This window comes from Rhyacophila brunnea, unplaced genomic scaffold (assembly GCF_057557595.1).
Source record: "Rhyacophila brunnea isolate RB1 unplaced genomic scaffold, BYU_Rbru_1.0 scaffold_10, whole genome shotgun sequence".
NCBI lineage: Eukaryota > Metazoa > Arthropoda > Insecta > Trichoptera > Rhyacophilidae > Rhyacophila > Rhyacophila brunnea.
The window spans coordinates 33286950-33300588 of NW_028232752.1; the positions used below are offsets into that span (position 1 = coordinate 33286950).

A 13639-nucleotide genomic window follows, 5' to 3' on the forward strand; every position below is an offset into this window, starting at 1 on the left:
AAAAAATAATAAATGTAAAAAATTTTAACACCACTGCACAGTTATGTACCGAAATATGACTATATTCTAAAACATTAGTGCGAGAGGTTTAAAAGAATACTATTTTATGTAACAAAAATACTTCATGCAGTCATCAAATGTTTAAAATAACTATAAAGAATAATAAGGCTTCAAAATTATATAAATAGATTATCTACAACGTTTAAGGAGTGTCCAGGATCATGGTTTGAAAATACAATAAAAACTCAATTTTGACCTTCGACGAGCATGTCCCCCCTTAAGCATATTCGCGAAGCTATTCTATACATAAGATGGCTATCGACGATAGTTTATCATATTTATGTATTTAGCGGTTAATTGTTTCATTAAGTTAGTTAGTTTCAAAAAGTGCTATGTTTTAACAGTCCCTCTCTTGACTATGTAAACTTTTAGAGCGAGATAGACAGTTTTGACAGTTTAGAGTGTTTACACCGTTAACTTATTGTAACAATTATAATAGATCATTATATAAATATGATAAACTACCATCGATAGCCGTCGATAGCCACTTTGTGTATACAGTATACCCATTGGAACGAGTCAAGCTTTGAACTATAACATAGTTATAATTTACAATAATTTTGTTAAATAATAACTTGACATTTACTTATTAGTTTAGAAGTTTTATATTTAATTCTGTATATGTATTCAAACTTATAACGGAACCTCTCATGCAGATTTACTTCTTACGTGGGTAAGTATAGATTATTTTTAGATAAATGGATGAATTTATTAAACAATTTAGACCCAATTATACATGGAACCTACTTATTTATTATTAATTAATTATTTTTAATTTTAATTATTTTAATTATTTCAAAACACCTTTATAATTATTACGGTCTTCCAAAAATAATTATTACCTTAAAGAGATAATTTAATAGAAACAACCAAACTTTCCAGTAATTTTTCATTTTAATTTGAGGCTTAAGTCAGAAACACCATTCCGAAAGCCTAATAATAATTTATATCGGTAGAATTTTCAATTATTTTCAAAATTTATTACAAAATTAGATTGGCTACATGTACAAAAGATAAAAGTAAAGTAAATTCTCCTAATTCTCCTCAGACTCTGACTAAATTTAATATTAGTACATGGTGCTTTTATCGATCAAAGACAAATTGTGTTATGTTTCACCTTAATATTCATTCAAGTATAACCGCAGCAATAAGGCGCCTGCTGTGGTTGAGTAAGATATCCCATTGAAGATGAAGGCCACGGGTTTAAACTCAGCATTTGAAAAATCCAACTTTGGTATTTTGTGTATTTTGAGTGGGGACAATCTTGTTCTTTTGGTACTATTTTTTATCAAAGGTTAGCAATTCAATATAAATCTTCTTATCCTTGGTCACAGACCTTCGAACCGTTATTTTTTTCCGTTTCGGTTTTCGTTCCGGCTTAAGGAAACAAATATAATTATATCAGCTCGGTTTCGGTTTTTGTTCCGTAAAAAATAACGGTTTTTCCGGTTTCCGGTTCAGATCCGAGTGATTAATTTTTAAATGTTTTTATTTGTATAAAAGTTTTATTTTCTACCATAATTTAGAACATTTTATGGTACTTATATGATAGTCTGGCGTCATGCTCAGAAACCAATGGTTATGCTGCACTGTATGGCCATAGCCATAATTTTTTAAAATAATATATTATACATTAGGAGAGTTATGTAGAGATGCTTCATATGATCGTGAATAATTTCTTTGCGTCTTAAATTTGACATACATATTTCAAATGAAAAACAACTTCCGAAAATAATAACGGGTTTTCCGGTTTCAGTCCAGTCCAGTTCCGGTTTGAAACCCTGCTTGCCTAGTTGTGTCAGATCACATACGTTTTAACCATACTTCTCGTCGCAGAAAATATGGTTAAATAATGCAGTTTTTTTGCGCTTTATGGTAGTTATAAGTTCTCTTAGCTTATTGGATGTCTCAATATCAATGTGAGCAGCACAGGAAATCTCCATCTTACGCTGATAAAGCCATATCTCGAAAGTTAATGTTCGGAGTCACGGCATGGGCATACTTGTTTGAGTAAACAATACAAATATTAAAACACCTCTGATAATTAACCAACATTATTACACCGAATTGTTGAGCCAATTAAAAAGATCTTAATGGTCAGATTTTAAGATCCATCTATTTTTTGCACAATAAAATAGATAATTGAGTAAGTCGTCATAATTGAATTATTTTTTTTATGTATAAAAAATGTGCTTATTATATAGGAGTTGGTATTTTTATAGATGCCTACTAAATTAATTCTTTTTTTTTTTTTTACAGAGGTTCATATATTTTGGGCTCAACACCAGGTTCATCATAGCTCTGAGGAATTTAACTTGGCAGTTGGCCTTCGGCAGTCGGTTTTACAGGGATGGTGTGGATTTGTAAGTAAACTTATTTTTTTATTTTTTAATACAATTCTGGCCACTAAACACATTTCAAAATCAATAATGGCCCAGTACTCAATATAGACTCCTTATTAAATTTCAATATCAGTTGACATAATCAATATTTTTTCTTAAATTTACACGAGGGAAATAATATATGGTAGGTATATAACATTATAAATAAAATAATTCACAATAATAGTGTATCGGGGGGATGAACAATGTATTGTTCTTATCCCCGATGTTAAGTTTAAGTTCTGAAGGTTGCTCGAGTTTTTGTAACATGGTATGTTCAGGCAGTGATGAATGATACACGGAGTTGGTATTTTCTTGGTTTTATTATTTTATAGTAATAAAGTTAGGATAAACACGGTACTAAGAAATGATCATATTGATTTTAGTTTTAGTTGAAAGGTTTATATTAATATTAATACTATCGACCGAATTTGGAACAGTGGGGCGTGTCGACTATTTTATAGGAAGGCCGAAAGACCACTGTATCATTTCCGTTGCGTTGTTGTCTATGGTCTATAAATGACCATAGACAACATGACAGTTGTCGGGTTATAGTTTTTATTTGAAATGCCAGTAGGTAAGCAATGTAGAGATACAAAGATGCTTTTCACGATCTGTTAGAAAAGAAACTTTATGTAAAAATATACAGGAGTAGGTACCTACATATTGAAAAAAAAAACTAAAATAAATTCTTGTAGTTATAACAGGTCTATTAATTATTAGTGAAAAAATAAAAAGGCGAATATTTTGATGCCTATATCTTCTTTTGCATAAGTATTCCTAATTTATACGTAGCATTCACAGATTTTTTTTCAATTTTTCATTTTATTTTTTTATCGAGGCAAACTTTCAATCATTCTGAACGTTTATGTGAATATTCAATAAAAAACGGTCAAATACCTTTCTAAGGTGGCTATGTTATTTTGGGGCCAGGTAGAAAAAAAAAGAAATGAAAATAGACCGGAAATTTCGAGGTCGGTGAATTAAGGAAACGCGTAGAGGCTCTCGGCAGTTTTTTTTCTTGATACGCGAAAATTGACAAATAGACTGGTGTAATCTAATATTAATGGAAAACAAGTTGATAGAAGTCAACCTAAAACAACCCAGAGGAATTCTTTTTTTATTTTGGAAACTATTGAGAGTATATTATAACGACACTGGAACAACTGGTCACAAGGACAAGTGGGCGTCGCACCGTCGAATGAAATAAATAGACGTTCGTTACGATTTGATACTAAAAGTAGAGGAATAATTTTAATAAGTATTCATATACTACTTAGTAGTTTTAATTTATGTTGCTGTTAACATAATGTGTTTTATTGCTGATTGAGAATTATTATGCCTGACGCTTTATATAAAAATAAACTCTCTTATTGCTGGAACTTTTAACACAATTAAATCATTATTTCAGTATGCATATTTACTTTCTCACTAAGTATTACATAATAATATATAAGTATTAAATATATATTTTATTAAGTACTTATAATTCACAAACATCCATTATTTTATTTTAGAATTTTATTCGATTGCGTAGCACCCAGTAGTACCGGCGCCGAATCGTCCTAGATCCATTATAACATTATATAATGTATCGTCTATTGTATTAGAAATATTGCGAGTATCTTTGCTGATGGCACGAGTTAAACATTTCCAATATTGTATTAAATTACCTTTATACCAGATTTTTCCTGTTATGAAAACATATATTTTCATGTATGATAATTTCATTGTTTGAGGTTCGTAAAATGACCAGAAAATGGATAAAATTGTTTAATTTTTATATTTTATAATGTTCATAAAGATGATCATATTATGATAAAGAAAATTTTTCTATGATATCATGTCTGACAAATGAAAATTGAACTTTACTGTAAATGATACTGCGTAGCAATATAATGTATACATCATAAATCAGTTAGTGATAATTAAAACATTTTCTGTTGTCTCTCACGGCTCAAATTTTGCAGTTGGTATTTACGATTTTTATATAAATGTCATTGCATGGTGTTGTCACCGTGGAAGATTGTCATTTATTCCAACTCTAACTTGATATATAATATATTAGATTAGCAGTAGGCGTAACAAATTGAACTTCAATATTGATAAATGCAATATTTTATCGTTCACTTGAGCCTCACGAACATTATTTTTCCAATATTCACTGCATGGCAGACTTCTCACGAACACAATTTGTAAAATACCTTGACACTACGTTTGAAAGTAAACTGGTGTTTAGTTATATTCTATATAGCTAATATTTGTAAAAAGGCACTACAATAATGTTGAACTTCGTCGTCCGAGTAATTTCGGATGTTACTATATAATACATGATTTCAAAGCCGAGTTGCGAGTGAGTCTCTTGTTTGGGACCCAAATTAGTTGAAGTACGACCATGTGGTGGAGAAGGTGCAAAATATTTTTGAGACTTCTTTACTTGAAGCTGTATAGATACTCTGCATGTCTTTATTCAATTGAATTTTTCTTATGTACCTTTGTAGTCTAATTTTTAGAAGATATTTATTTTTGGCCAGGTATTTTTTCCCACTTCAAATAATTATAAAGCACTGCCATTCTTGGTAGTATTTGGCAATACTTAATTATGTTCAATCATATCGGTTCACATATTGATATATTTCACTCGCGCGAGGATGAGTTAAAGTAGATGTTGTTTTATGTTTGTTAAGTAGGGTCTACGTAGCTCATTAGAGGTACTTCCAAATACTTTTTTAAAATTATTTTTGCTCTGTGAATACTTTAAATTTATAATTTGTCATGTTCACCATATAATAATAAAAAAATTTGAATTTGAAACTGCCACCAAGATAAAATTAAATTAAAAAAATACAAACATACACGAGCATTAAAAATGTTACATTCCTCATAATGAAGATAATTTGTCTCCGTTAATTAACAGGTATGTTGCTTTTTCATTGGTAGATATTGAAAGAGCAAACATAACGTGATTATTAGGATTAATTTGCATGCGTCTCATATAGAATGATAGCTTAACGGATAAAAGCACTTACCCGGTAAAGTTAAAGTTCTTAAAATATTGTTTTAATTTTTGTTTGGTATTTTCTGCAAGTTCCTATAAATTCATATAATATTATAAATAATACTATTATCCCATCAATGACGGATATAAAATTTGGTGCTATACATTTTTATTAGTTGATAAAAATAATATCAACATAATGTTGTTGAGTAAAAAAATGACTTAATTATAAAACAGTAGAATTTTTGTGAAAAAAACAAAAGTAAAAATAACAAAACAAAAAAAATGTTTCACTAAAAACTATTTCATCCTCACCGGGTGTACGAAATGACATACAGCGTAGAATCACTAATAAAATGTAGAAACAAAAAGTAATTCGACATTAGAACATTGTTAACAGCTAAGTGAGCCAGGTTTAGATATCGTATACAAGCACGTGCCCAGTCATCTTCTCCTGGTCAATGCAGATTTTTTAGTTTGCCAATCTCCGAGAATTTTGCGATTTTTTTTTTACCTTTTAAGATTTATAATGTGGTCGAAGATTTTTGAAGTACTTTTATCGAATATTTATTTTTCTGAGACTGTTAGTTGTAAACTACTCATGCTTGTGCTTATTAAAGCAATAATATGTATAAATTTATTTAAAAGTAATTGTGTAGAATTCAATTTTCTTTCAAATGTAATTTCTTTAATTTAAAGATCATAATGTCTGGAAGAAAATCTAATAATAATAAATGTTTACAATCAACATAACAAAGCCATAAAAAAGCTTATTGGTTTTCTCCTGCTTGAATGAAAAAAAGTTTCAATATCCAATAATTGAAATAGATTTCGTATTTCTTTATTAAACAAAAATGGCGTCAAAACAATTAAGAAGACGTAAAGAGTATTCTACGATTTTCCTATTAAAAACAAATATATCTACACACATATAATATTATTTCATTCATTATATTATATTATTATATTACATTATTCATTACATATATTACATTCATTCATTATATTTCATTCAGCAGTGGGTCAGCTCAAGCTAATGATATTGAATATAATGCATATTATTTGTATTTTTTTTTAATTTCCAACGCACTGTTCTTGGAAAGCTATTATTCAGTTATTAAATCTGTAAAAATGGACTCAATTAGATTTTATTTATTTTATAAAATGTGTACCAGTTGTCAATATTTTGAGAGTAATAGGAAACTGGTGCTGATGGTGAATTAAGCACAGCATTATTGTGTCATTATGTTAGTTATTATAATGCATTTCCGCTAATAGTCGACAGTTAACACCAATAATTAATATACATGGTGTCCGCCGGGAAGGTTTATTACTTTAATTTTGTATAACTTTATGGAAAATGAAAACAAAATGGTTTAATGCTGATAAATGTTTTATTAAACGTTGAAAATTACGTATGGAAGACAATGCCAGCTAAATTTCCGCCTTTGGTAACCTTGAAAATGCGGGCTCTTTTTACAACATTTTCATTACATTTTTACACATTTCAACCGGTATTTCATTAACTTAGTCACAAATTTTTTGTTTAAATTGCTGAAATATTTCTGGTTTGTTGGCATAAACCTTGCTCTTTAGATATCCTCACAAAAAGAATTTCGGGGCTGCTAAATCCAGCGACCGTGGAGGCCAATCGACATCACCATTTCTTGAGACAATTTGTTGTGGAAACAGATCTCTCAGTAATTCCATTGTAACATTGGGTGTATGTAAAACCATCTTGTTGAAACCACATGTCAACTAGGCCCAAAGTATTTAATTCTGGTGTCAAAAAGTTGTCAATCAAGTTACGATAACGTTCTCCATTAACAGTTACTGTAACGTCACGTTCATCTTAGAAAAAGTAAGAGGCAATGATTCTTCCAGATCACATAGCGCACCATAAAGTCACTTTTAAAAGATGCAAAGGTAAATGATGAATTGATTAAATCTAATATATTTTTTTTTCGACCATGTCCGATCCTAATAGGATCATATGGGCCTCCACAGAGTAGAGGTTTGTATTAATAGATTTTTTTTTACGAGAAATGGATGTCAGCCACTTGCTCAACCTATTAGGTTCATACCCTGACTCACACACATATTGAAAAACAATATGTCGACGGCCCCAGGAAAAACCGGTGTAAGTCTAAAATCACAAATGTTCAGGAGAGCGAAAAAACTAAAATATTTACGCTATTAAATTCATCATATAAAATGAGTGAGTTTTTTCTAATCTTATTTCAGTAAATCAGATAGACCATTTTATGATCTATATTTCTATCAAAATTTAATGGTAATTAATTGATTAACAGCTAAGATAATGACCAAAAATCGTTTTTATTTGGAATAATATTACGCGCTTGATGTTTTGACTCGGTTCAACATGCTTTTGCGCGGACAAAATAGATCACTGACTCCGCACAGCAGACTTATATTCTGGTATAGAACGGTTTTTTACGTCGCGTTTTTCTTACTCTATACGATTTTAGTAAACACAACCATAGTTATCGTGCTCTTGTACGGAACAACCATTATAGCGCATTATTTAGCTCGAAATAGGACAGCGTGAATACAAAATAATGACAAAGAGTAAGGAGACATATTGACATACAGTTATTTTGTACGAAGTTTTTATTACAGAAAAGTATCTAAGTATGATAATTTTTAAAAAATCAAAAAAAAAATGTAATTATTTTAGTTATTTATATAAATATTGTTAATATGTACAATAAGTAATATAAATTATTCAGGAAATTAGTAATTATGGAAGGATAAAAAAAGTTATGTAAGAAATTAAATTATAACGCAAGTAACTACGAGAGAGAAAAAATGTTTATTTTTATAAATAATAACACAATTTACATTAAAAATATGGAAAGAACAATCATAATGTTAATAAATATTTTATGTTAATACAAATAAATCACATTTTATTCATTTTATTGGATTATTGATAACACAATTTATATTAAAAATATGGAAAGAACAATCATAATGTCAATAATTATTTTATGCTAATACAAATAAATCACATTTTATTGGATTATTGATAACACAATTTACATTAAAAATATGGAAAGAACAATCATATTGTTAATAATTATTTTATGTTAATACAAAAAAATCACATTTAACTAATTTTATTGGATTATTGATAACACAATTTAAATTAAAAATATGGAAAGAACAATCATAATGTTAATAATTATTTTATGCTAATACAAATATCTCACATTTTATTACTTTTATTGGATATTTTATACACCAATCGACTATTTTTCCTGCCTTCGAAATATATGTGGAGCCAGTATTGATTGATGTTTTCAAAATATTTTTTTTCCAATTAATTTCTTGTTGTCTTCTCTTTGCACCTTTAGATGGAGAATTCGTTGATCGTACATCATTTCATCATGTGTAGTCGAATTGGGATTATTTGGTTTTTCATTTGTCAAGGTATCATTGTCCATTATGATTTCTGAAATGGCGATTATGTCATTACAATGCACTGAAGTGGACGGAATCGCAATATCTTGATAATCATTGCGGTATGTTTGTATTAAATCAGTTTGCGGTTTCGATATTTCATCCATTAAGTAATCCAAAACTTCAGGAGATGCGCATTTAAAATATTCGTCAATATCTGAACCACTTGATGTAAACGAAATTATACTGGGACAGTATTCTGAATAGCTAGAATTGTAATCCTTATCTGTCGTATCGTTAGAATCTGTAAAAACAAAATATAAAATTATAATTTAATACTTCAATGTATATGCCCTATGATTAAAAAAGTAGATAACAGAGTGATACCAGTAAAAAACATTCCTAAAGATGAGTTTACAGTACCTAACATTATAGAATTGCTTATTTTTCAGAAATATTAAAACTTAAATCTTTTCTAACATTTCAATATTTCGTGGTATTCAGAAAATACATAGATCGTCTGCTACATATATAACAAAAAAATATGTTTTATCAATATAAAACGCAATATAATTCAAATACTTATTCCCCATAATTTACTACCTATGAGGGTTAGTTTCTTCTACTTTGATTGAATAGTATTATAAAACTTATAAACCAACACAAAATCTTTAAAAAAATAAAATCTTCTATTGAAGCATAAAAAAACGGTCCTGTTTGTTGTCAAATTATGTCAAATAATATTATATAAATTGAATTATATTTTAATAAGTGGTTAATACACACACAGTCTCTTCACCAAGAATCAAATAATATTTTAATAGTCTTACGTTGTTATAGTGGTTATATCATATTATGCTTACCTATGACTTCATCGTTGTCAAGGGATTCTTCATTCACCATGTTTTTCACATTGCAGAATACGCCACTTGCTTCATCCAATATACAAGTATAATCTGTAAATCAATACACAAGCACATTAGATACCATGATTTGGTAGATATTCATAAAATATCTCATTTAAATAATAAAGTAGTTAAATATATAAAAATACAGATAAGTATGAATTACAATGAAGAAATGCACAAAATTAAATTATTTTAGAGGGTTGGCGCAAACCAGCAATCATTGCGTTATGCATTAAATTTATAAATTAATCAACTTAATATTAACATAAGCTAATTGGTTATCAAATAGTATTTTCTTTAAATAGTGGATATCATTATCTAAGCGTTTCATTATGAACTTTCAAAGAAACAGGGTTTAATATCAATTTTCATTCATATCTAATTCTTTTTTATTTAGGTAATTATACAAAATGTAAACTCTGTCCAATTTTACTAGGATTAAATAGCTAATAACTTTCATAATAATAAAACAATCATAATCAATAAGTAAAAAGTATGTTAATGTATGTACTTACCACTCTCACCACTACTAGATTTTTCAAAATTAATTGATAATTTATTTTGAAGTCCACCCGATGCTAAATGCAATATATGTTTTGCGCGATCAGACATGGTATAAGTACTAATTAAATTTTAAAGAAAATAACGATAATTATAAACCGTTGATCATAAAATCATATAAATTAATACCAATTAGGTCACTAGTCATAAACACAAAGATTACATAGGTAGGTACTTAATACTTATTTGTAATTAATGATAAAAATTCTCGGGAGGTAATCAATGGGAAAGTTAAACGAAGAAATTATTCTGTGTACATTTCACCATCTACACGACGTTTTATTTGTTTCATCTTTTCCTAAATTTCTATTATAATAATATATAGGTATAATATAAGGCACCAAGCCCAAAAATTTAAAATTAAAAGAAATTATTCAATATTTATGTAGAAACGAATAAATGCTTCTTTGACTGCATTTTGTATATTTTTGTTAATGTTTTATTGCGGCCAATAAATGCGTCTCTGTGAAAGCCCGCCTAATCCTTTTAGGACATCCCGCCAAATAAAATTATTTTCCCATGATACTTAGAAGTGAGTAAATTTAATGATTTTGTCTACGAGACATATTTAAAGTGATAATATAATAACAATACTGGCTATATTGTCATATTTGTAAAAATATTATGTACATGTGCTGTACTTAGGCCCACATTCAATAATTTAATGTTTGAATTTATTTTGATCTTAGCCGAAGTCATAATATTATTATAAAAAGTTAATATTCCCACAAAATTTTATCGGTCTTTTGTAAAAACTCAATATTTCGAAGTGTCATAAAAAGGATTACCTATTTAACTTATTTGTGTCATAAATATCAGTCCAAAATTACTATGTATTCCATTACACAAATAATAAAATTAAGTATCTTTACTAGGTAAGATTTGTTTTCTATTAAATAATAAAAATTGTCAAATTTAGAAATAACATTACCGACTATTTTTGTAGGAATTTGTAATAATTTCAAGAGCAATTTATTTTATTAGTGTATATTATGTTTTCCTACTAGGATACATGATGGTACGAGTATAATACGTATCGAAATTATCGGCAGAGTGCATAAAACGTTTGAACTGAACCTTTTGTTGAGTTTAAATAGCAGGGTGTTTAGTCTCCAATGTAAGCATTCAAATTTTTATGTCTTGTTAATTATTATTAACAGAAAATCCGAAAAATTAAGATTCTTACAATCTGTCACAATAATGACGTATATGTTGACGAACACACACAAATACAGAAAAAGGATCAAATGAATAAATGAGCAATCAAGAGTCTGCGGCGTATTTAGGTATGTCCAACCCTTAAATTGAGATGGGCCGGACATAATATATCGCAGATGAAACGACCGCTGAATGAATGCAATAATCCAGTAGTTTTAGAGGAACGTAAGATAATTAGAATTATAATAATATGCTATATTGACAAGATATTTAAGTTCGATGAAATCACGTGCCCGTGAAAAATAATTAACCAAAAAGAATGGAGAAAGCGTGAGGAGGCCTTTACCACAGTGAATAGAAACAGGTGATGAAATAATATAGTTTCACAAATTTTAATGCAAATTAATTTGTTTTCTACGAGGAATTTATTTTATATTAAGTAATATAATATTTTCACATTCGGAGATAATACTACTGACCAGTTTTTAATTATTAATGCGTATAAATTCTGAAAATATCAATCTTTTTCGAAGATATACCAAAACAAATTACGAGTCTTATGTGATACATCAATATAAAACATGGTGTCTATTCAGATATCCGTGAAAGAGCGTAATAGCAAGTATTATGAGCCTCTTATTCGAAAGAAAGAGCGCACGACACGTTGTTTATTTAGATATGGCTATACTTTTCGGAAATTTCTGTGAACACAAATTTAGTCGACGCAATATGTTGATATATTGCACAATCGTCGAAAACCTAACTTTGTCAATTTTTATGCTGGAGACCTGAAATTTTTACAGGACATGCACAAAAAATATGATATTATAAAAAGCTAATAAAACTTAATACGCTATTTTCAGACTTATAATGGTTTTTCTAGGGCACGTCGATGTGTACTTGCCAGACCCAGGATTCGAACCTGGGTCTCACGGCATGATAGTCCAACGCTTATGCCGCTCGGCCATAATTCATTCAAATTCATTCACTAATCCATAAATAGTAGGTTTTGATGGTACATTATTTCTATCCAAAATTTTACATAACTTTCTAGTCGACACAATAATTGATGATTGATTTTGATAACATGTTTTTACGATTAAAACATATTGGTTTATCAAATATTTTTCCATAATAAATTTGCCACGTCTATACTTCACGATTTCCAAATATGAACTGTCAAAATTCATTTTTTACTAAAATGGCGACCAAACAAAGTTGTAAAGCTTTCCAGCAGACACCTCTACTATCATATTTTTATTTTAATATTTTAGGTAATTGGTAAATAAGAAAAAAAAACTTTACTTTTGTTAATTATTGTTATTAAAATTTATATTTTTTACTATAAAAATCAACATTAGCGTGAGGCTCGATAATTTTGATAGAAAACTAGACATCGTCGAAATTGTGCATAATATATATGAAGAATAATAATATATATGTACTCATATTGCCTCATTGCGGAGGAATGACATTTCAAACTAAAGTCTAAATTAAAAATTACTGCGACGCTATTATACACAGGCTTGTAAAGGACCAGACTAGTTAAATACGTCGCAAAATTGTCCGTATATATGTACATCGCAATGTAATGTACGAAGTAGTTAATCTTAATGAACACGGAACACACGAACTTATGAATGTTGACAGTCGGAGTTATCCTTGAAAGGGTCTCTATGCTCTATTTTCAGTTTCGTAATTACCATCCAGACAATTTACTTAGGGATGAAATTATATAATGTTCAAGTTAGGACTCGGGTTGTAGATACTATGATATCTCGCACACTACAAAGCATCGTTCCAGTTAATTAATATATATTTTTAAATGCCCCATCTTGTGAATTACATGCGTATAATAATATAATATGCCGCCTACGATGGCCGAGTGGCTTACGGGTCGGCTTATAATGTTGTGGGACCCATGTTTGAATCCCGGGTCTGGCAAATAGACATATTATTTTTCAATTTGTGTTTGGAGTCAAAGTATAGACCGAATGGTTTGGGAAAGTGGCTAACATCCATTTCTCGTAAAAATAAAATTCTGTTAATACAAACCTCCACTTTGTGGAGGTCTATAACATGATTATACTAGGATTGGACATAATCAAAAGAAGGAAAAATAATATGCAATTATGGTTTTTTACTGGTAT

The 13639-nt window shown here is 29.0% G+C and overlaps 1 protein-coding gene across 3 annotated transcripts in view; it reads left to right on the plus strand.

Moving 5' to 3' along the window:
• Positions 1-13639, plus strand: part of LOC147079106 (alkylglycerol monooxygenase-like) — a 110839-nt gene that overhangs the window by 52146 nt on the left and 45054 nt on the right. For all 3 annotated transcript variants that reach the window (XM_085953447.1, XM_085953448.1, XM_085953451.1), the window contains exon 5: positions 2320-2423. In XM_085953447.1, the coding sequence (XP_085809573.1) occupies positions 2320-2423 (104 nt within the window). The remainder of the gene's footprint in view (positions 1-2319; positions 2424-13639) is intronic.